This window comes from Euphorbia lathyris, chromosome 10, assembly GCF_963576675.1.
Source record: "Euphorbia lathyris chromosome 10, ddEupLath1.1, whole genome shotgun sequence".
In the NCBI taxonomy this organism is placed as follows: domain Eukaryota; kingdom Viridiplantae; phylum Streptophyta; class Magnoliopsida; order Malpighiales; family Euphorbiaceae; genus Euphorbia; species Euphorbia lathyris.
The window spans coordinates 18,454,991-18,480,313 of NC_088919.1; the positions used below are offsets into that span (position 1 = coordinate 18,454,991).

The window sequence follows — 25,323 nt, forward strand, 5'->3', positions numbered from 1 at the left end:
GTAGGATATTTTTTGTTTAGCAATAAATTCCGTAGATTTGACTCCGGTCTCTATCAGGTTTATTACTTCATACGACGATATAGATTTATCCCTAGTTGCAATTAGAAATTTTTCGCTCAATTGTTTGTGAAACCAGAAAATTTTAAAAAACCAGCTTCTCTAATACACATATAAATAAAAAAAAAATCAAAGTTAAAATAGTATATTATGAAAATATTACTAATAATACAAATTTTACTTTAAGCAATAGATGTAAAATATTTTGTTATGATTGAAAGAAAATTTGTTATAAATACTTTTGAAAAGAACCAGCAACAATAAACAATTAAACCAAGGAACTAATCTTGTCAAAAAAAAAAAAAAAAAAACAATAAAACATCATAGTTATAACAAATATAAAATTAAAAATTGAAAACATTATACTGTCCGAAATGTTCAATCTTCTTTATTTCCCTACCAGTCTATGATTAAGTTTTATGTTAGTGGCCCTATTGACAACTAAGTCATTCTCTTCTAATGGGAGGGCTTAAAGTGTTATTCAACTTTCATTTATCTACAATTTTATTATTTATCCATGATTTATTATTTAGTCAAATTTAATTTCTGTTGATGAGCATTTTAAATGGATAATTAAAAAAATTATTATTATATTAATACGTGATAAACTTAATAAATTTTATTTTTTAATTTAATTAATTATTTACACTTAAAAAAAATCTATATGCTAAATACATTTTAAAACGTATGAGGTTTCAAATTTAAGTTTTATTAAATTTGTGTCTAAATTGAATAAAATTTGACGGATTAAAATAGTTGGGGTCAAAATAATAAATCAGGAACCATAAAATTTTGGGAAAATTACATAGAAATTCATCTTCTAAAAACTATTTACAACTATATCAAGTCATAATTTTGGATTATGTCAAACTAGTAAAATAAGTACTTTTAATATATTTTAAGGATTAAAATTTATACATTGGAAGTCTAGAATATATTTTCTAAAGTTTATAATTTATGAATTGGGATCTTTTTAAATTATAGTATAAAATTATAATATATAAAGAATAATGATATATTAAAAATTAAATTTAATGATATGATTTAGTTGTAATTTTACAGTTAATTATGATACTCAATAATTTGATCTAAAATTTTGGATAAATGAAAGCTGACAAAGTTGTATCGGGTTCAGTGGATCCCACCCCTTTGGAGTTGCCTCACATACCGACGTCCAAGCGATTCACCCGTGTGTCGGCAAGAACAGATAATGCCACGCGCCCAAAATGAAGTCTGTTATTTCAGGCCACGTGTGATTTAGCGGGGAAGTAAGCAACCAATCCTACTCGCAGTATGAAGTGAGTGCATCAGTGGCTGTGCGTTTCGCAAAGAACGACATCGTTTTATTGGTTTGGTTTTAGAAAGCTAAAAAGCTATGTTGGATGGAGCGTTGTTGTATTGAGTACAGGTGGAGTGTTTAGATTAGGAGGAAAGGTGGCACTTTCACAGTCACAAGTTCCTTTTTACAGGATAACATTCTCCTCCATCCTTAATTTGACCAAAACGCCCTTTTCCTTTTTTTACTTTTTTTTCTTCTACAATTTTTGTTATATATATATATTGGTGCACTCTAGCCAAATACGGTGTCAAAATTTAAATTCTATACATTATCAATTTCGTCCATAAAATATACAAGCATAAAAACAAGTTGATTTATATGTACAACAATAAACAAATCAATAAATGCTTTCAAAAAAATAAACAAATTAATAAATTAAAAACTACTAATTAGAATGATAATTATATTTCCCTACTAAAAAAAAAAAAGAATGATAATTATATTTTGAATGAGAAACTTGGCGTAATCATGATAAAGGTGGAGTACAATTAAAGTAAACATTGAAATAATTGTATTCACAGTTAGGGAAAAAGGTTCCAAAGTCAGTGCTTATCTGTCAAAAATTATAATTGCATTTTGAAAAATAATATAGAAAGAAGCAAAATAAACAATAGGATTAAATTTTCCAATAGTAAAAACAATTTAAAATAAGTTCAAATTTTCGCCTATTTTTCAGAAAGTGTAAATTTATTTATAATATAATTTTTATTGGTAATATTTTTAAATAATATCAATTTTTCGTTACTTATCAAAAAATTTAAACATTTCATTCAATATTTAATTGTTACGTTGAGTTATATTTGAAATATTTATATTATTACTAACATATTTCATTTTCCAAATACAAATATATTATAAAAAAATTTAACTAAAATGTTTTACTATTATGTTGTTCAAATAATTATAAACAACTTGATAAAATACACAAAACTATTTCGATTTATCGACAAACTTATTTAAAAGATTCGATGTTGTAGTCGAATAACTATTAAATCATTCGTTCAAAAAATTTATTAGATAGAGATAAAGTTGATCTTAATTAACAATTTTAAAGGTAAAATTGCACAATTTCATACGTTAAGGATAAATTTATAAATGATAGGGTAAATTTAAACATCATCCCAACAATTTATAGATTGTTTATATATATAAATAAGCTATTGCTTTTATTATGAATTTATTAATTAGTTGCATATAACATTAAAAAATTAATAATATAATATTTAACTAATTTGCTATTAAAATATTATGTGTTTATTTTTAAACCTCAAAATAAACTAACATTAAACTGAATCGGAATACAATGAAAAATAAAATTAGGGCTTCAAATATCACTTCATCGGTCATACAAAGAATAATAAATAGCTCTAACTAGTATGTGAGCAACTTTATTCGCATGTCAATAAAAGAATTTAAAAATATTATGTATTAAAATTAGTTATTTTATCAACTTTAATAAGTTACCAAAATATACTAATGATGAATTGACTTGAATTTTATTTAATTATTTTATTAAAAGTAAAATGGAAGATAGTAACTCCTATTAGTGGGAAGATAGAAATACCGAAATAGATATGTTTCTATTTTCTTTATTGAGGTGAGAATAAAAAATTTCTAATAAAAATATATATAATTTGAATTCTTAACTACACACATACGGTACAATAATAATAAAAAGTTATTACTAAAAATATATTTCATTTATAAAGAAAATATAATTTTCTGAAATATTTTTTAGATTTTCTAGTTTTTATAACTCAAAGAAAATCAAATAAAAGAAAATAACTCAAAAAAAGAGAATATACCAAACTAATAACTTTTCTTTATGTTTCAAAAAAAAAAAAAAACTTTTCTTTATATTATCATAATTGTTTTGTACAATTATATTTTAACCTAAACAAAATAACATATATTTTAAAACTTTTTTCAGAAAATCATTTATTAAAGAAAAAACTATAAAAGGTTAAATTATTAATTGTTACGGTCAAAAAGAGCCGTTAAAGACCTGAGACAGTTGAAGTACAAAAAAAGTATATTTTCGTCTTTTCCATTGCCCGCGTCTGTACTGTAGCCTTGTCATGAATCAGAATCGAATGCTCTCTCTCTCTCTTTCTCTTTCTCTGTTTGAAAGAGAAGTATGCAAACTTGAAACGAACAAAGTTAAAGCAGATTAAACCCCACTAATCAATACAGTAACAAAGCTTAGATATTTTCGTTTCCCACGTTACAGCAATTATCATCAATGCTCTCATTTATTTCTTTAACTACATATCCTTTCCCCTTCCTTAACGGCTACTTGTTTCTTCTTCTTCCCAATTTCTCATTTTAGAGAGTAGAGAGAAGAAATAGTGTGTTTTGTTTTGTTTTGTTTTCTGATTCATGGATTTCTCTTCTTTCCTGACGTCTCTAGCGACGTCTTTTTTGTTATTTGTAGTTTTGATGGTGCTATTTGCTTGGCTCTCTAGTAAACAAGGAAATGCTGTTGTCTATTATCCAAACCGGATCTTGAGAGGCATGGAACCCTTTGAAGGTGGATACGCCACCCGCAACCCCTTTGCTTGGATCCGAGAAGCCATGTCTTCCACCGAACAAGATATCATTAACATGTCTGGTGTTGACACTGCTGTCTATTTTGTCTTCTTGGGCACTGGTTTGTCCCTTTTCTCTGTAATCTCAATTTCATTGTTTCCCACTCTTATGTACTTCGTTCAACCTAGGAAAACTCATCAAAGAGAATTAAGTGAATAAGCTTGTAATTTTTGTTAATTGGGATAAATATTTGGGTGTTGATTCTTTAAATTTGACCTTTTACTGTAATACTTGCTTTTCAACTAGGGTAACACTTTGTACCTTAGGAACTGCTAAGCATAAATATGTGTAACATTTTGTGGCAGAAATCATATTCTTTCTGTTGATGTTGCAGCACTGGGGATATTTGTTTTATCTGGTATGATTCTGCTACCAGTTCTTTTGCCTGTTGCTGCAACAGCTAAGGGTTCTAAAGTAGCAAATGCTACAAGTGAGGACACGTTCCATGACTTTGACAGATTGGGAATGGGTAATGTTGAGGTATGTTCTAATTTCTAAGCCTTTCCGTGAGCTGAAAGTGTTTCGGTTTGGAAGGCTTATTTACAGGAATGAATGATTGGTGTTTCTCCTCTTATGTGCAGGAAAAGAGTCCAAGGCTTTGGGCTTTCCTCATTGCTACTTACTGGGTTTCTTTTGTTACCTATTGGCTGTTGTCAAAAGCATACCTACATGTTTCTAGGATGAGAGCTAATGCTCTTATGTCTCCTGAAGTAAAGCCCGAGCAATTCGCAGTTCTTGTCCGGGACATACCTGTTTCCGAGGGCCAATCTATAAAAGAACAGGTGGATTCATATTTTAAATCCATCTACCCTGATACATTTTACAGGTCAATGGTGGTCACTGACAATAAAGAGGTATAAATTAAATATAAGCATCTTTCTTCCTAGTCATATGTTTGCACTTACATTATTACATATAATTAAGGTTATCTATTGCTAGGTTAACAAAATCCATGACGAGTTGGAAGGGTACAAGAAAAAGCTTGCGCGTGCTGAAGCTATATTGGCTGAGTCCAAAAAATTGGGGAAACCAGAATCAACAAGACCAACCACCAAAACTGGCTGTCTTGGTCTTGTTGGTAAAAAAGTTGATAGCATAGAGTACTTCAATGAGAAGATCAATGAACTGATTCCAAAACTGGAAGCCGAGCAGAAGAAGACTTTAAGAGAGAAGCAACAAGCTGCTGCTGTGGTGTTTTTCACCAGTAGGGTGGCAGCAGCTTGTGCAGCTCAGAGTCTACATGCCCAAATGGTCGACACATGGACTGTCATAGATGCTCCCGAAGCTCGTCAAGTATTATGGTCCAATCTTCACATCAAATATTTCGGGAGGCAAATAAGACAGTATGTGGTGTATGTTATTGTGGCTATGACTATAATGTTTTACATGATACCTATTGGACTTATTTCAGCATTGACTACATTGGACAATCTAAAGAAACTTATCCCATTTATAAAGCCAGTAGTGAACATTGCTGCAATCAAGACAGTGTTGGAAGCTTACCTCCCGCAGATTGCACTTATCGTCTTTTTGGCGATGTTGCCCAAGTTGCTCTTGTTTCTCTCTAAGGCGGAGGGAATTCCTTCCGAGGGCCACGTTGTCAGGGCTGCATCTGGGAAATACTTTTACTTTACTGTTTTAAATGTTTTTATTGGAGTTACAATTGGTGGCACCTTATTCACCACTTTTAAGACAATCGAGGATGACCCGGATTCTATCATCACCTTGCTAGCAAATGGCCTCCCTGGGAATGCAACTTTCTTCCTTACATATGTGGCTCTTAAGTAAGCTCATATTCTTTTATATTTTTCTTTTGATGCTGCCTGCTTTCTGTGTGTTTGACTGTGAAATTTTCAGGTTCTTTGTTGGTTATGGACTTACACTGTCACGTGTAGTGCCTCTGATCATATTTCATATAAAGAGGAAGTACCTCTGCAAGACTGAAGCAGAGTTGAAAGAGGCTTGGGCTCCTGGTGATCTTGGCTATGCGACTAGAATTCCCAGCGATATGCTTGTTGTCACAATAGTACTTTGCTACTCTGTCATAACTCCCCTGATTCTCCCATTCGGAGTGGTGTATTTTGGCTTGGGATGGCTTGTTCTACGAAATCAGGTATATTGCTCAACACATTTCCTTATGAAAACAAACTTACACCAAATGAACTTGTGCTGTGATTTTTGAAATTGATAAACTCGGTTCTTTTTCTTTTTGCGAACTCGACAGGCACTCAAAGTCCTTACTCCATCTTATGAAACCTATGGAAGGATGTGGCCCCATATTCATACACGTTTCGTTGCTTCACTTTTTCTGTTTCAAGTGACAATGTTTGGTTACATCGGGGCGAAGAAGTTTGTATATGCTCCGTTACTAGTTCCACTTCCCATAATTTCATTAATCTTCGCCTATGTCTGTAGTAAGAAATTCTACAGGGCTTTCAGCAACCCAGCACTTGAAGTAGCTTGCCATGAATTGAAAGAAGTTCCCAACATGGAAGCAATCTTCAAATCCTTCGTCTTAGCGAGCCTAAACTCTGAAAAGATATCCGATGAAGAGCATTTTGAAGATGCGATGTCACAAGTTTCAAGGGTTGGATCATTTGCTTGATTTACCTTTTGTGTGTGTTTCTCTCTTACTTCATATTTTGAGTGTTAAAGCAGCTGCAACTTCAGTACTTCTGTCCACTTATCATCAATATTATAGGTTAGAATGGAATCATTCTTTAGTTGTTTATAACATAGCAAGTGTTTTGTTAGCCTCTCTAATGTACGGATATTTGTATAGTTTCTACAGCTCTATTTAGTTGCATCAGTTGCTTCATGGCTAAAAGCTCAGTATTTCTCCCGAGTTTGAAAGTTCTTTTAATAATCATTTGGTTGAATTTGGATTCGAATTTGAGATCCGAGATAAGAAAATGAGCTATTAGCTTGCTTAATAATCTCCAAGTTGAAACTTGAAAATTGAAAAACAAGCACGGAGAAAAGGGTGTCTGGTCAACTTTTCGATTCAATTACCAAAAAAAATAAAAAATTATTCTAATTTGCTTGTAACCTTATTCTGCTTTAGCCTATGTTCAGTGAAAATTATTTGCAAACTCAATATGGGATGAATATAACAAATTTATAGAAGAAAAAAAGAGTTCCTGCTTAGAATAAATAGCAGTATTCATATATTCAAAACATTGATAAGAATCAGAGATAACCATTACTTGTAACCTTTGAATTATGATAGAAGCTTCAAGGCAACAAAAAAAAATCGGATAAGATATTATGATGAGTTTTCTTGGCCTTTTGGCAAAGAGCTACAAGTAAGAAAGTTTCCAGACCATTATGTATTCTCAAATCTCAATGGTGTTTCAGAGTTTTTTCATGTAGTGTAATATACATTTTCTTTATCTAAACTCAAATTTGCATGCTTTCCTCAGTGTAGCTGCAAAACTAAGCATATCACAAAATATTAATCAATATTCATTATCCAAACCTTATGATGACTTCTCTTCTAGTTTCAGAGGAGTAAATTTAGCATTTACTAGTTCAGCAGCAGCACGGGCTGCTGCAGTTGCACGCTCTGCGGAGGCAATGGCAACTCGAGCTCTCTCCAACACATCAGACGATTGTGATGCCGTTCCCCTTTTATTGTCAGTAACCGATCCTGCAGTATGATTCTCAATCGATGCTTCAATTTTGTTAGTATCGACTGAGTTGAGGTTACTTGTGGGACTAGGGGTCTGAGGATGTGGAGATCCTTGCTTGCTATCTGTAAATGTATTAGGAGTTGCCCCACTAGAAGGTGGAGGTTTATGCGATCTCTGTTCCATGAGATATTATAATTAGCTTAAACGTCTTTTAGTAATTTTATTAAAAGTTCAAAATTTGCCTAGGGCCTTCAAAATGCTAGAGACGTCTCTGGTTGAGTCCACTTACTTTTATTGATTTCGAATCAAATTTAAAACAAAATCCATCTTTTCCGGCGTTTACACTCTTACAAAATACTCCCTCCATTCCATTATATAAGTCATTCTAGGGTATTTCACACAAATTAAGAAATATATTGGTTAACTAAAAAAAATTCTCTCTCATGTCACTATTGGGCAATAAGCGTTGAAATATTAAAAAACACATGTACCAATACAAAAAATAATTCTCTCTCATGTCACTATTGGCCAATAAGCATTGGAATCCTAGAATGACTTATATTTGGGGAAAAAACTAATTTGCTAGAATGACCTATATAATGGAATGGAGGGAGTAATACTCACGGCCACCGCTACTCACCATTTTAAATAATAGTTCAATTAGGGTAAAAGTTATAACTTTGCACGGATGATAGATAGGTAGAATTTTCTAGAATGTGTTATATTTTAAGAGTTTTGATGACATTATCCATCCGGCTTTGAGAACATGTCTTAGTCAAGATATCACTATACTCATCGACAATGGAAGCACCCATATCTAATTTCCTCAAACCTTTCATAGCTACTCTATTATGCCTCCCTACTATACAATTTACATGGTTCCATGTTTATGTTCGCAACTGAGATGCCTTGGTTTGCTCCACTTACTATCCAAGCATCAAAATCAATCTCCATGGTACGAATTTTCTTACAAATTTATTTATTTTACCCATTAAAGGGCTAGATATTGTGTTGGAAATACAATGGTTGCGGCAATTGGGGAAAGTCTCTCATGATTATACGAATCTCATAATGGATTTCATATGGAATGAGAACTATGTTACATTAGCTTTTTTTTTTATTAAAATATTATAGATTTTTTAAACCTCAAAATGAACCACATTATTAAACTGAATGAGAATACAACACATGAAAAATAAAATATGGATCCTTAAAAATCACTATATAAGTCATAACAAAGAATAAAGAGTTCTAACCAGCATGTTAGCAACTTTAAGGTCGCCGCTTATCTTCAAGTCTCCATTTTAAATATAAATTCAAGTAGGGTAAAAACTCTTGCTTCGGCCGCATGATAGAAATTTCTAGAATACTTTATATTTAAGACAATTCATTACTGTTGCTGTTATATATGGCCACCAAACAATCTAATGGGATTGCTGAAATCAACAAATCATTTCGGTTTGAAGGAGCTCACTTCCGAAGGTGGAGACAGATGCTCTTCTACCTCACCACAAAAGTGGCTACTGTTCTTTTAAATATTTTCACTCCCACCCAAACCCAACCCTAAACAAAATCCATTTTTTTCCGCACTCTTACAAAATAATAATTACGGCCACCACTAATCACCGTTTTAAATAATAGTTCAATTACGGTAACTTTGGCCACACGATAGATAGGTAGAATTTTCTAGAATATGTTATATTAAACACGTGTGCATTTTAAGAGTTTTGATGTCTAACTCTCACTTCGACAGGATAAATCAAATCAATTGGGCCTTGAATAAACCTATATTGGGCTTTTGTACATTACCCCCCTCTTGGGAAAATTACACAGAAATTCATCTTTTAAAAACTATTTATAACTATATCAACTCATAATTTTAGATTATGTAAAATTAGTAAAATTAGTACTTTTAATATATTTTAAGGATTAAAATTTATAAATTAGAAGTCTAGAATATATTTTCTAGGATTTATGATTTATTAATTGGAGTCTAGATTTTTTTAAATCATGGTATAAAATCATAATATATAGAAAATAATGACGTATTAAGAATTAAGTTTGATGATATGACTTAATTATGTTTTTAAGCAAATTTCTCTGCTAATGGAATACATTTTCATTGAAAAATTACAAAGAATTATCATTCTGAAAAATACAATTAATATCAATTTAGTTGTACCAAACATTCTGTTGGTGACATTATATATATAAATAAGTTATTCCAAGTTACTTTCTTTTTTAGCTAAATAACTAGATTTACGTTCGTACTTTATTTAAATATATCATATAAATATAAGATATGATGTATATTTAATTGTTTATCGGCTTGAAAAAATCATTAGATACAAAAAAAAAAAAAAAAAAACACACAATAAGAAAATCACGATCATATTTCTAAAAAAAATTGCAAGTATAATATAAAATATTTTGATAATGTCCTAAAAAATTAAAATCAATCAATAAAGAAGAGTTATTTTACCAATCCTTACCAACAATTTTTTTTATCTAATAATTTTTTAAAGCACGCATGCATAGAGAGTTTTCTATAATTTCATAATGTCTATACTATATATAATAGCGGAAGCAGAGATAAATGATGAGAAATGTTTTAAAGGCCTTTTTGATGAGTTGTCAACGCAGTAAAAAATCAAAATAAAAAAGATTTAATTAATTAAAAATAACATATTTATATTTATAATATATTAAACAATTACTAGACCATTAATTAAAATAATAAAAGAAAGTAAGAGTTACAAGAAGATGAAAAATACAAAACAAAGAAAATCCAAAAGTCACAAATAAAGTTCTATATAAAGCATGATAGATAGTATTCCACCATTAGGGGTTGGCAAAAAAACCGGTCAAACCAGTAACCGAACCAAAAATCGGTAATCCGAACCCAAAAAAGCGGTTAATCGAACCGGTGGTTTTCTTAATGGTTAAAAAAAATATAGGTACCAGTTTCGGTTTCGGTTTCGGGTTAGAGTTTCAAAAACCACGGTTAACGGTTAACCGAACCGTTTAATAAATATAATTTTTTTTTAAAAAAATTATTATATAATTATATAACATAGATTATAAGATTAAAAAAAAATCTTTAACGTAGATTATAACATATATTATTATAAATATATAGTATAGATTATACTTGAATGTAAACTTGATGGATTAATCTTGTAATAAGTACTTTTACGAAATATTATTTACATTTCTTTATGTTTTAAATGTAAACTTGATGGATTGTTTTTTAGTTCGGTACTTATGTTTGAATTCTGAAGTTTTATATAAATTCGTTTCATTTGAATTTTTGAAATTATGTGTATTTTAATATTATTTAAAGATTTAGGTTTGGGTAAAAATTATGGTTAACTGTTGATTTTTGGTTAACTGGTGAGAATTGGTTGAAACCCGTTAATCGAAAAACCTAACCGAAATTAATGGTTAACCGGCTGTATGGTTAACCGATTGATATGGACTGGTTTCGGGTTGAATGGTTAAAAAACCGTTGATAACGGTTCGGTTAATTTTTTTGCCTAATGGACCGGTTAACCGAACCGTGCCCACCCCTATCCACCATTATATTCATTGACCATGATAGATAGTATTATATTTCTAGAGGTAATTATTCGATTTTTTCATATGGTGTAGTTATTTTGTTCTCAATTGTGTTGTTGTTTTATTTTTATTAAACAATAGTTGTTATAGTTTCATCTTTCAGATCCATTTCTACCGTTAGCCAGGTTCTATACCTCTCGCTACCTTATCTATGTTTTTTTTATTGGCGGATGCGGACCTCATAAAGGCTTTTAACCTTTACGAGGCAGATCTGTATGTCGAGTTTCCCTCTTGGCGTATGGCCTTCCTTATACGCCATCTAGCAGATGGAATCTCGTCTGACGGGAGGTTAATATGCTCTTTAGTGCTTTGTTTATGAGGGTCTTCAGGGATTTACCATTGGATAATATTCAGATGTTATCAGAAATTAATTCCCATAATATCTTAAATTTCAATAATTGAATTTAAGTTTATTTGGACTAACATATTTGGTTAAGTTATTGACTTTAAATTTAAGGACAGATTAAGCTCTAAGTTAAAATTGCCCAAAGGCCTTTATATTTCAAAAGCCCGGAGCTTAGAAGTCTAGTCCCAACAATGAAGCCCATTACAGAAGCAACATTGTTGATGAATCAGAATAAGACAAAACGCAACGGATAAAAGACAAAACCAGTAGGCATTAACATTTTCAACTGACACAACATTCCAAAAGAGAAAAAAAGTACAAGATACAGAAGGCTTGTCTCCTCCAACAACCTTTATCCATTACCTTAAATATACAAGCAACTTCATTAAAAAAAGAGAAAAATAATATACAAGCAATCGTCTGATTGAACAGAAGTCATAAGTGTGCGCTGTTACTAGAAGACAGAAGCTTGGATTTTCAACGGTAGTCCTTCTGAAAAAAGATAGAAGCAGAAAGTGATTTTGGTTCTCATCTTAACGGTCAATTCAAATTTCAAAAGGGAAATCCCTCCATTTTGCTTCATTATAAAAGGCCAACAAAAAGCTTCTCAACTCATTGATCATTCACACTGAATTTGAGAAACATTCTTCAAAGCAAAAAGCAAAAGCATCAAAGCCTGATACACATCAAATCACTCTTGTATTCTATGTAATAACTTTTAGATCAATAGAACTTCAAATTGTGTTCTTAGAACAAATTATCAATAGATAAAAGAAATAAGAAGGTTTTCTATTTTTTTCGGTATTAAACAAATAGATAGCTGAGTGTGGATTGTAAAGGAAGGTACTTTACAGAACCTCTGTATCTGTTGTAATGGTTTGCACTCTTTCATCAAAGAGCTCAATAGTGGATTAAAACTTGGAAGAAGGTATTCTGGGGACTGGATGTAGGAAGGAGGTTGAACCAAGATAAAATCGTTGAGTATCACTTTCTAACCCTTTACTCATTTAACTTTTGATATTACTTGCTTTATGTTTCTGTTTGTCTCAATACTATAAAGTCATCAAGCGTTGTGTTCCACAAGCTAAACCCAGAATCAAACAGAAGCCCCTCTAAGAAGAAGTCTTTCGTGCCTCTGAACCAGAAGCAGAAACAAGTTTAGTTGTGCCAATCAACTAAATTTTCTTCTGACTCCGAGTTAGGCATCTGTGCCTTACTATTGAACTTGTGAGAAATATTTCTAAGTTAAACAAAATTTAAAATTACTAAATAGTTCCATTCACCTCCTTTGGAACTAATCTCACGTTACAATGGACCAACAAAATTTAATTGAAAGAGAATTCACCTAAAAAGTGTCTAACTAGTCTTCAATCGAGAAATCGGATCAATTATAATTTTTTTTATTAAAATAGTATATATTAAAATTAATTATTAATGATTTCATAAATTTAATTTCACTCATTAGATTATAAAAGATTAATTATTATTTAATTTATGTTTCAACCATCGCGTATTTGGTTTATATTCCATCATTACAGTTCCGCTCAATTGGACCTCAATGCCCATATCTTATTTGGTCATTGACCATTAGATTTAACTCTAGTATAATCCTACGGTGTTAAATTTTATCAATTAAATATTAGGGAAAAGTATGAAAAAAATGCTTGTGGTTTGCCCAATTTGCAAACAGAGACATGTGGTTTAAAAGTTTACAAATAAAGGTCTGTAGTATATTTTATTTACAAAACTAAGTATTACAATTACACATTTAAGTTCTGATTACAACCAAAGACGTTTTTATCTAAAAAAATTATCCTTATATATCAGCAAAACACAACCCCCGAAAAAAACAACTTTCTAAATCGAAACAATAAATAATATGGTGAAATTTTACGTTTTTTACTAATCTGACAGTTTATGAACTAAATTGATATTTAAGTTCATTTTACATGGTTGCAATTTGATTTTGTGATCTATATTTTGTCGATATATAAATGTAACTGAAAAAAAATAAAAAAAATGCTCTTATTATTATCAATTACTTAAAGTTTAATTTTAAATACTTTGTTTTGTAAAAAAAAGTATACCACGTACCTTTATTTGCAAACTTTTAAACCACGAAGCTCTATTTGCAAACGATGCAAACCACGAGCATTTTTTCATACTTTGCCCTAAATATTATCTAACTTACTTTTTTCCTTTTTAATCAATTAATCTTGTAAAGGATTCCTAAATATAAGGAAGTGTTTATGGAGAGAGAACCCTGGAGAGAGAAACAACCCACTGCCAGTTGATCAATTGCAGGGGTATTTTTCGTTCAATTTCTCTGGGTTAAACAAATGCCCCTGAAATTTGTGGGAACCAAAAGACTATCAACGACTCCTAGTGATACCGCTGCAAATTTTTAAAACCTTTTTTGGAATTATTTAGGTCTTTTTTTGGATTTTTTTTTACTATTCAATACCAATTGTTTAAAAGAATCGATATTTTTCACTGGTATTTGGATTAATGATGATCTTCAACATAAAAATTATTTTCCAATACCTTCATATTGTTATGATGTAACACCCCTTTTTAAGAACCGTTAATTTCTGGAACAATAAAAAATTCCATTTAATATACTAACAAAACCCAAAAGCGTAAATCCATTACGTTTATAATTGCATTCCAATAGGTTCAAATAAATGAAATCAAACGTTTAAAATTTACCAAAAATGCAGACAAGCTAGACTATCGGTAACATAAACCTAATAATGACGACTCTACATACTAGCCGATCCATACGAGCATGGCTAAGCATTTCATGACATTAACCTGACAAGAAAACTGATGGAGAGTGGGGTGAGCTTGGGAGGCCCAGTAAGATAGCCAATTAAATACATAGCACAACCACACACGCATACAATTCACTTTACATGCATTTAATAATTATTAGTTATCAAGCAAAACATCCAATAAATAAATATTATTATTAATTTATTCAAAGGGCCCTGCTTACTCTAGTCTAGTAATACCAAATGGTTGCTTGGCCAATAAAATTATATCCTGGGATACCCTGTCGTAACAAATACCCGGTATCCCGTCTCCTATCTCTAGGTACCCTGTCGTAACAAATACCCGGTACCTTAACACCCTGTCGTAATAAATACCCGGTGTTTATATTTCACGTGATCACAATTCACTTTTCTCAATTCAGTTGCAACCATTGAATATACTATCCTAGATAAGCTCTTATTTTCATAATTTTTTTCGTCTTTCATATTATCCAAATTATCAAATGTATCATAATAAATTCCATTCTAACCTCAATAAGTCTCGGTCTAAGAATCATTCATGTCCTCACAACCATCAGTATCAAATTCAATTCATTCACGTCAATCATCATAAATATCAAGTATATATTTCAAACATATAAATCAAATCAATAGGCAATTATACACCAAATCAAATATAGCACCCAAACATACAAACACACATACTATATATTTAATTAACCACTTACCTCCATCTCAAACGAAAACTAATAACGATCCCGAATTTATCACCCGCTTGCTTATCGTATCCTGGAAATTATTGGTTTTAAGTTGCTCATGGTAGGCGGCTCCCAGAATAGAGAATAGAGCTTTCATTTCTTTACTAGGTTTACTTAATCTCAAATAATAAATTTAATTTATTATATATATGTAATTTTTGAAAGAAAAATCGTTGCCAGCTCCTTTAGTTAGTTATTGGGTTGAAAACAAAATCTCCAACCTATTTCATTTTAATTATAATAAGGTTTTAATAATAGATATAAAAGCATACGGAAAAAACACAATACAAAATAAAAAAAAAAAAAACATTTATCTTAACCATTAGAATTAAATTATTTCTTTTAAAACCATGTTACTATTTTTTTTCCATAAAATTTTAATGCTAGAAAAATTAGTAAAGTATTGTAATATATCAATATAATTAAAGTCTACGTGAAGGATTTTACGGACGTTACGGTTAATTATTTTGTGGGCGTTACATATGATGATGATCGAAATATAAGGACTACTTTTGGGATTTTTGTACACATACAGCCTAATTAAATACACGTGGACACAAACAATCTAATTAAATTTCCTTTTATTGTTCAATTTGCTGAACCAAAATACCAATCTTGGTGAGAGTTGCTTGATCGGACTTCTTTCTCTCTCCATAATTTTTTTATAATATTAATTGATTAAAAAAAAAGTTAAATAATATTATTTGGCTTTCAATTCAACAGAAAGAGCAGATGAATATGGAGAAGGTCTGAGTTTTTTTGGGTGATGTTCTCCACTTCCGGTGCGATGCCTCGTTTTGATTTGATTTCTCTGCTCTCTTTATTCCTATCTCTCTTTTTTGAATTTGTAGCCATACTTTAATTAAAGGTTCTCTTCTCCCTTGATTTCGTGCTCTTTGTTTCAATTCAATTTCATAACCTTAGAATTAGATCATGATGCTAAGCAAACACTTTATCTCTCCTTTTCATACTCCTTATTGTACCTATCCAACAGAGATAATTGGATTTTTCATTCCAAATTCTTTTAATCAATTTTCTGTTTTTCCAAGAAGAAAATTGTTCGAGTTTGGCTCCTACTGAAGAATTGAGTTTGAGAATTTCTCTCTCTAAAAATGGTTGCTTCTTTGTACGAGTTAGTTAGGATTAATAATAAATAAAAAAAAATAGAATGAAATCTGTTACTAATATTTTACTTAATAATTTGATCACCGTTCGATTATTATTAGTTAGATCTAAGGGTGAAGGTTCATGGTCATTAGGGTCCAATTGAGCAGGACTGTCCATCATTAATTGATAAATTATAAATTCAATAACAAATATAACATAAAATAAATATTATATAAAATATAATTTTAAATTAAAATATTATAAATTTAATTAGACATGTTCATGGACTGGGTCAGGCCGGATTCGGACCTGGCCTAACCGGGCTTGTCACATAATTACTTTGTATAAACCCAACCTAGCCTGCAATATAATTACAGCGGGCTTGGAATGGACTCAGCCAGGCTAAGAGAACTAATTTTCAAGCCCAATCCGAGCCGTCCCAACTAATATCTTTATATTTTTTAAAAATTAAAGTTAAACTAAAAATTATACTATAATTATAAATAATAAAATATAATAAACTAAACTTTAATACGCCTTTTGGAAGCAATAAGTGAGACAATAACAAAAAATAAATGTACATGTTCGTTTCAAAAAAAAATATGTACATGTTCACCTATTCTAAAAAAATATGGACTTTGTACAATAAATAAATGTAAATGTTGGTTTCAAAAGAATAATAAATAGTAATTTTTTTTTTAAACTACAAATGGTACTTATATGAAATTAAATGCATACAAAGAGTTTTATTATAACTTATTTTGTATTCGAATGGTTTGGAATTTTTTTTTTTTTTGAAACAAGAATATTTATTAGATCAAACTTAAACTTAAACTTAAGTCCTTACAAAGAATTTGAGCCAGAAAACCTGGCATAACAAAATCACATAAAAAATTTAGTATTTGAACTTGTGTGCCTTGCCATAGCATGAGCCGCAACATTCATTAATCTCGGAATAAAAATCACAAAAAAATATGGACATTCAATCAGTAACATACGAATATCTTCAATAACTCCTCCGACCTTTGATCGGTCAATATGACCTGAATTAATTATATCTCTAATAATCTTTTCATCTGACTCAAATATCACGTTGACATAAGCCAACATAATGCACCACTCCATTGCATGTCGGACCGCAATGCTAAAGGAGCTGATATACGTCTAGTTCCATAATCGCTGAAACAAGCCATAAAACTTCCAGAATTAGTTTGTAAAACTGCCCTAGCACCAAACTGTCCGGAATCTATAAACATTGAGGCATCGATGTTACACTTTACTGTCCCTAGGCTTAGAACCTCCCAGCATGTGATAGACCCAGAATCCGGTACATCACTCGTCCGACGTGAAGATACATGTGCTTCCTTCCAGTCTTGCACCAAACTATTTGCTTTCCTTACTACATCCTCTGCCGCCCCTTCATTTCCATTCCATAACAACTGATTTCTGTTAGCCAAAAGAGATCCCAACCGTGCTCGACGTTGCTACGACAGACAACATACTCAATAGGAATCAGAATACGTCTTTGCGTAAGTCGGATACGCAAAGGTAATAGCTTCACACAAAAACGCCACAGAAACATTCGCAATTTAAGGGACACATTCAACGACCAAATCCGAGAGCAACCCAGATGTTGCACCATTCCTATTCGTGCCAACTCAAGTCAATAATATACAAATTTAGCAATATAGCTGCCACCAAAAGTGAAGTGCCAGAGCAAGGAATCATCCCGATTAGACTAGACCTGGGCATGGGCCAGGCCTGTACGGCTTTTAATAAAGCCTGACGAGCCCAAGCCCAGTCCAACCCGCAAGAAATTTAGTCGGACTCGGGCTCAGGCCTAAGATATGAATCCCAAGCCCGCCCGTCCAAACTCATCTGTATATTAAAAAAAATACAATTAAATTTAAAATGCATCAACTTTCTTAATAAAAAAAAATAGTATACACAACACAATACTTAATAAGTTTGGAAAAATTCTAATGAACAAATTGTCTATCAAAACATCAAATCCAACAAATTTACATTTAAAATTGCAGAAATAGTTCTTCATTATATTAAAGGGTTATATTATTCTTCAATAGCATAGTTGGGTTCAAAAGCTTTCTGAATTGTAAATTAATATTCTAATAAAAAAGTCATTAGTGAGCCAAATACACCCTTCATTGTTCTTCAAACGTGGATCATGTTATAAAGATCTTATGTATTCAATTGTGGATGATTTGAAGCCCAACCTTGGGTGAACATTACATTAAGAAAAATCAGTAATATCTATATTAAAATAATAAATTAAGCCTAGCTGAAAATTTTAATTCAAGATAATGAATTCAATGATTATATAATTTGTTTCTTACATGTGAATAAATGATAGAAACATCCAATAGTTATAATACTCTTAAATTATTTATAATTATCTTTATAAAAATATATTATAATTTATATATATATATATATATATATATATATATATATAATATCGGCCGGGCCTGCCCGATGTAAAATTCATAAAGCCCAAGTCCATCCAATTTTTGATGGGCTTATACGGGCTTGGGCCGAGCCGGGCCGGACCCGACAGCATTTTCATGTGTTCAAGCCCGGCTAAATGGCCCTGGGCCTAGGCGGGCCGGACGGGCTCGCTGGCCCATGCCCAGGTGTAGATTAGACAAATGTACAACCATATTCATAATAATTTCTCAATCCTCCAGACTGAACCAAACCTATATCCTCCCTATATCCCAAAGCCGAGTACTCGGAACAAAAATATCAACAGCAATTGCACCCCAGTTCTCCTCCAACGACAAAGACTCTACACATCTCCTTTCATCCGAAACAAGCCAGGGATCATGCCAAACCGATATGTGGTTGTCTTTACCAATCCTCCACCTCACACCCTCCCTTAAAACCCGTAAAGAACTCCAAACACTTCTCCACACTAGACTGGGATTATTTCCCAAGTTAGCAGATAAAAATGAGCCGTTCAGGTAGTATTTAGCTTTAAACATACGACTCACTAGCATGTTTGGTTTCTCAACAAGCTTCCATCCTTGCTTACCCAAAAGGGCTAGGTTGAAATCATGTAGATTTCTGAACCCTAAACCCCCCTTTCTCTTTTCCTTTACACATACGACCCCAATTACACCAGTGAACTCTCCTAGCTCCAATCTCCTTCGGACCCTACTAGGAAGAGTTCATCATTTTTTGCAATTCCTCACAAGTTGATTTAGGGAGCAGAAAGGTACTCATACAAAAAGTAGGCAGTGATTGTGCGACAGATTTAATGAGTACCTCCTTCCCTGCATTAGATTTCAAAATACAGTTAAACTCTCCGATAACCAAGTTCGGTAAAATCGAGGACTGTATAATTGACGCAAGCAAGGACCATGATTCCCTCTGCCTACCTCTGTCAGCAAATCCATAAAAGTCAATTAGATGCCAATCCCCATTCCTACTGTCATAAATTGCAATTTCAATGTGACGACTCGAATAGCTCTTAATTTCGTACCCCAAATCTTCCTTCCACAACATCGCCAAACCCCCACTGTGCCCTCTAGCACTAACCGGAAAACTAACCCCTACGGTGGCCGTAAATATTGTTTTGTAAGAGAGTAGGCGCCGGAGAAGATGGATTTGGTTTTGGGTTGGGGTTGGGGTTGGGGTTAGGGTTGGGTTTGACCGTAAATATTATAACTCTACAATGTTAATCCAAAAATTAATGTCAAATACACAATTAATTTTTAAAAATGTAAAGGAAATATAAGTTTTTCCATTTTGAATTTTTAAGCGTGAACTGAAAATACAATACTATGTATAATGTTGGAACCAATTTGGTGATGGAAACGAAAGTTTGTGAAAAAGAAATTAATATTTAATCAGTGCTTTATCAAAATCATATTTAATTATAAAACCATAATTAAATTAATATATTATAATTAATTTTTAATATGTTACTAGTTTTATATATAATAAATTATTATTTTATATTTTAATTTAAGAATTTTAGAATTTTAGACCCTTGATTTATAAACTATAATCTTTGAAATAAGAATAATAATTTACTTAATTTAACATAATTGAAATTATTAATTAACATAATTATAGATAATTTTTTAAATGTAAATCTCTTTAATAGTAATAATTCATTAGTAATAATTTATTAGTAATAAGTAGTAATCACTTTATTTATATTTAAAAAACAAATTATATAATTTCTAAATTTTGATAAAACTAATTATCTAGTGTTTTTTTTTTATCTATAAACTTTATCTAAATAACAAGTTTATGGTAAAGGCTATGCTCACTTTGTTTTTAACAAAGTAAGTCTTATTTTGTGTGTTTTCACCATTGGATTAATTTTATAATCCATCATCCAATGGTGAAAACATACCAAGTAATGGTACTTTGTCAAAAACAAAGTAACCAGAGAATGCACCCAAGTTTATTTTTATATTATTAATTTATATATATATATATATATATATATATATATATATATATATATATATATATTATTTGATTAAATTTTCTATAAAAAAATTTCTATTTTAATGCGACTATAGAAAATAATATCTTTTTTAGAAAATTATAGGAAATAATATTAGTAATAAAATTATATGATTATTTAATATATTTTGAAAATGTGTAATATCACCAATCCTTAGGGGTGTTTGGTTATGTAAATTGGGACTATGGAATGGGAATGGAAAGAAATGATTCCTTTGTTAATGATTGTTAAATATATATAGCTTGGGAATCATAATCCCGTTACCCCAACTATTAGAATTATTGATTCCCCATCAATCAAATTCCATTCCCCACTACTATTGATTTTTATATAGAAAAACCATATACACACGTTTTTTGCAATACAACCCCACGTTACTTAGCATAGAAATATGGTTATATTATGTTATAATTTATAATTAATACATATACTATATAAAAATGTTTTTTCCCTACTTAGATTATAATACAATTTCTGTTACAATAATAATAATAATAAATGTATTAGTATGAACATTAATTTTTCGTAGTACTGGAACATCTAAAAATAGAGGATTTGAATTTTTTTATATATTTTTTTATTGTAATTGTAATTATTTATTAAACTATTTTTAATAAATATTGTATTCATTCCATTTCCATTAATTAAAAAACCAAATAATTTCAAAGGGAATAAGATTCCGATTCCAGATTAAACCAAACAAAACAAATAAATAGTCATTCCGATTTTGATTTCGTAACATTCCGATTCCAATTCCAATTCCGATTCCGAAGTTTGAACCAAACACCCTCTAAGATGTACACGTGTTAAATACAAAACCTTCTAGAAATTTCTACCCTATCGTGCGGCTAAAGCTATAATTTTTACCCTAGTTGAACTATTATTTAAAATGGACATAAGCGGTGGCCGTAAATATTGTTTTGTAAGAGAGTAGGCGCCGGAGAAGATGGATTTGGTTTTGGGTTGGGGTTGGATTTGGCCGTAAATATTATAACTCTACAATGTTAATCCAAAAATTAAGGTCAAATACACAATTAATTTTTAAAAATGTAAAGGAAAGATAAATTTTTCCATTTTGAATTTTTAAGCGTGAACTGAAAATACAATACTATGCAAGGTTGGAACTAATTCGGTGATGGAAACGAAAGTTTGTGAAAAAGAAATTAATATTTAATCAGTGCTTTATGAAAATCATATTTAATTATAAAACCATAATTAAATTAATATATTGTAATTAATTTTTAATATGTTATTATTTTTTATATATAATAAATTATTATTGTATGTTTTAATTTAAGAATTTTAGAACTTTAGATTCTTAATTTATAAACTATAGTCTTTGAAATAAGAATAATAATTTACTTAATTTAACATAATTGAAATTATTAATTAACATAATTATAGATAATTTTTTAAATGTAAATTTCTCAATATTGATAATTTATTAGTTTTTTTTTTTATAGAAAATGAAAAGTAAAAACAAACAACAACAACTACTCAGGGATTAGCCTAGGGAAGCTAACCCCAATCCCATCCTCTAAAAGAAGAGGAGAGATGAAACTAGGGGAAACAGAAAGGGTAGTAACACCTAACGTCCCCTCATGGCTCGCCGCCGCCAAGCGATCTGCAACTCGGTTCTGCTCTCTAAATATGTGACTGAACTCTAAGAACTCAAAGGAGGAGCAAAGCCTTTTAATAGCTTTGATGAGGTTGCGACTATTAAGACCCATAGTATGATTCTCAGAAATCATTTTGATGGCCTCCATGTTATCAGACTCCACAGAAAGCCTCTTAACACCCAACCTTTTAACAAGATTGATACCAGTGAGAATGCCCCAGAGCTCCGCTGAGAAGGAAGAACCCAACCCCAAATTCTGGGTGAACCCAGAAAGCCAGGCGCCCCCCGCATCTCTAAGAACACCTCCAGCCGCAATCTTACCATTACTGAGACAGGAACCATCAGTATTCAGCGTGATAATTTATTAGTAATAAGTAGTAATCACTCTATTTATATTTAAAAAAAATTTATATAATATCTAAATTTTGATAAAACTAATTATCTAGTGTTTTTTTATCTATAAACTTTATCTAAATAACAAGTTTATCTTTATATTATTTATTAATTTATATATATATTATTTGATTAAATTTTATATAATTATTTTCTATTTTAACGTGACTATAGAAAATAATATGTTTTTAAGAAAATTATAGGAAATAATATTTTATTTTGATCCGATCTATTCTACAAATATATCAAAATAAATAATACAATCAATCTGGTCCTTAAATTTATTTCTGGACTTCGAGGAGCCGTATGAGGTAAGAATCTCATGTACGGTTCTGTAATAGCGATGGGAATAGTGATGTTATCATCGACTATGATTAGCTAATAGTTCAAGTACAGTTGATATAGTTGAGGCGCAATCAAAATCTGGTTTTTGGGGGTGGAATTTGTGGCGTCAACCACTAGGATTTTTTATTTTTTTTATTTCTTCTCTAGCAGAATGTGAAAGATTACCTTTTGATTTGCCAGAAGCAGAAGAAGAATTAGTAGCAGGTTATCAAACGGAATATTCAGGTATCAGAGGGCGTCGGGACCGGCGAACGAGGGTGGATCGGGGCAGGGACCGGTGGATCGGGGGTGTCGCATAGGGTGGATCTAAGGTTCGGGGTGAGGGATAGGGGCGAGAGGTCACCGGCGGTTTCAGGGGATAATAGGAGTGAGAGCGGGGGAAGGATCCGAGATCGATCTCGGGAGAGGTCTAGGCCGTCTGAGAAGGGGGGAATCATGCCGGATCTGGCCGCCGGTCATGAGATTGAGGTAGGTGAGGTCGGGGATATTTCTAGGGTTAGGTCAGAAGATGTTTGGGGGTTGGGAAAGGAGGGAGTCGGGGTTGTGAGGGGTAATGGCTGGCCGGCGGTTGAAAATGGAGGCCTGCCGAGAGGTTCAGGCGTCGGGATGGGGGGGATTAGCTCGGTTTCTGCCGGGGAGACATCCCGTGCGGTGCAAACTGAAGGGGATCCGAGAGCCGTGGTGGCTTCGGATCGGAGTATGCATGCCGTGGTGGCTTCGGATCGGAGCATGGCTCCTGTCCAGGGGGGAGTTGGCGAGGGGATTTTGGTTAAGCCAAGGGAGTGGTGGGAGGTTGATGCGGAGATCCGGCTAGCTGGGGAGGGATCGGATCCGAGGGGCGAGGAGGGTGCTGCGGCCGCTTTCGCGCAGTATGGTGCGGGTTTTTTGTCCAAAACTGGGAATGTGGACCAACCAGTGATAGTGGATCAAAGGGCCATGGTCCCATATTCACTTAGTCCTAACACTAGTCCAGAATCCGATAATCCAAATAATTTGGTTAATAATCCTAATCCAATTAAATTGGTAAATAATCCTAATCAATCTATATTGGTAAATAATCCTTATGTGGATAGTGAGATAGGTAAAATTTCTTGGAGAGATAAGGTGTTAGGGGATGTTGAGGAGGAGCCTATGCTTGAGGACATCTCTATTGAGGATGATTCTGATGAATTTTTATCCGATTCTGATGATGAAGATGGGATGTTGGATGACCCGCTTTACCCGGTGATCCGTCTTTCATCTGAGGATAAGCGTTTTCTTAGATCAAAATGGAAATTAGCCTTGATAGTCACAGTTTTAGGTAAGAGAATTAGTTTCAGTTACTTTGCCCAGAGAATTCGGGCTCAATGGGGAAAGAAAGGAAAGATCACCATTATAGATCTAGAAAATGATTATTATGTAATCAAATTTACAAGTGCTGAGGATTTCAACACGGTGGTTAATGGAGGACCCTATATTATATCAAACCATGTTTTGGCTTTGAGACCATGGGTTCCGAATTTCAATCCTCATGATTGCTCTGTAAAAAGGATCCTTACTTGGGTTAGGTTCCCAGGCCTTCCTATGGAGTACTATAATGAAAGATTTTTGAATAAGATTGGTGGCCTGGTGGGGATGGTTCATCATGTTGATAAAACTACCATTGGGGCAGTAAGAGGCAAGTTTGCTAGGGTGTGTATTGACATTGATCTTGCTAAACCTCTTCTGTCTAAGTTCTGTATTAAGAATAAAGTCTTTCATATTGAGTATGAAGGCCTACACAATATCTGCTACGAATGTGGCATGTTTGGGCATACTTATGATGGCTGCCCAAAGTTGAAGAGGGTAGTGGAGGAAAGGGAAGCCCCTATCTCTAGTACAGTTGTTGTTAGTCAGAGAGATGGAAGGAATTTTGGTCTATGGATGCTTGCCAAAAGATCAAATAGAAGGAGACCAAATGCTAATGCTGTTAGGAGTTCCTCTCCAGAAATAAACAAAAAGATAGCCGCTCTCCATATTAATTCAGAGACAAAAGAAAAGGCACCCGAGAGGAAAGACAAGGCACCCGAGAGGAAAATGGGTGATGGGGAGAGTAAGATCTCAGATACTGGTACAGGATCAAGGTTCGAGGTTTTATTAATGGAGGAAGGACAGGAAGTGGTTCCTGCTGTTGGGGGCATGCCATGTATGGAGATGGCTGAGCCTGCGCCTTCTCTAGGAGACTCTATTAACCCCCTTTTTGTTTCTACAGTTGATGCAAAAGGGAG

General features: G+C 32.2%; 1 protein-coding gene across 1 annotated transcript; it reads left to right on the top strand.

Moving 5' to 3' along the window:
- Positions 1-3,498: 3,498 nt before the first annotated feature.
- Positions 3,499-6,803, top strand: LOC136208684 (CSC1-like protein ERD4). Its single transcript, XM_065999794.1, has 6 exons — positions 3,499-4,046; positions 4,320-4,465; positions 4,567-4,839; positions 4,925-5,769; positions 5,843-6,098; positions 6,210-6,803. Exons 1-6 carry the CDS (start codon positions 3,776-3,778, stop codon positions 6,588-6,590), a joined length of 2,172 nt encoding a protein of 723 aa, XP_065855866.1. The 5' UTR covers positions 3,499-3,775; the 3' UTR covers positions 6,591-6,803.
- The last annotated feature ends 18,520 nt before the right edge of the window (positions 6,804-25,323 follow it).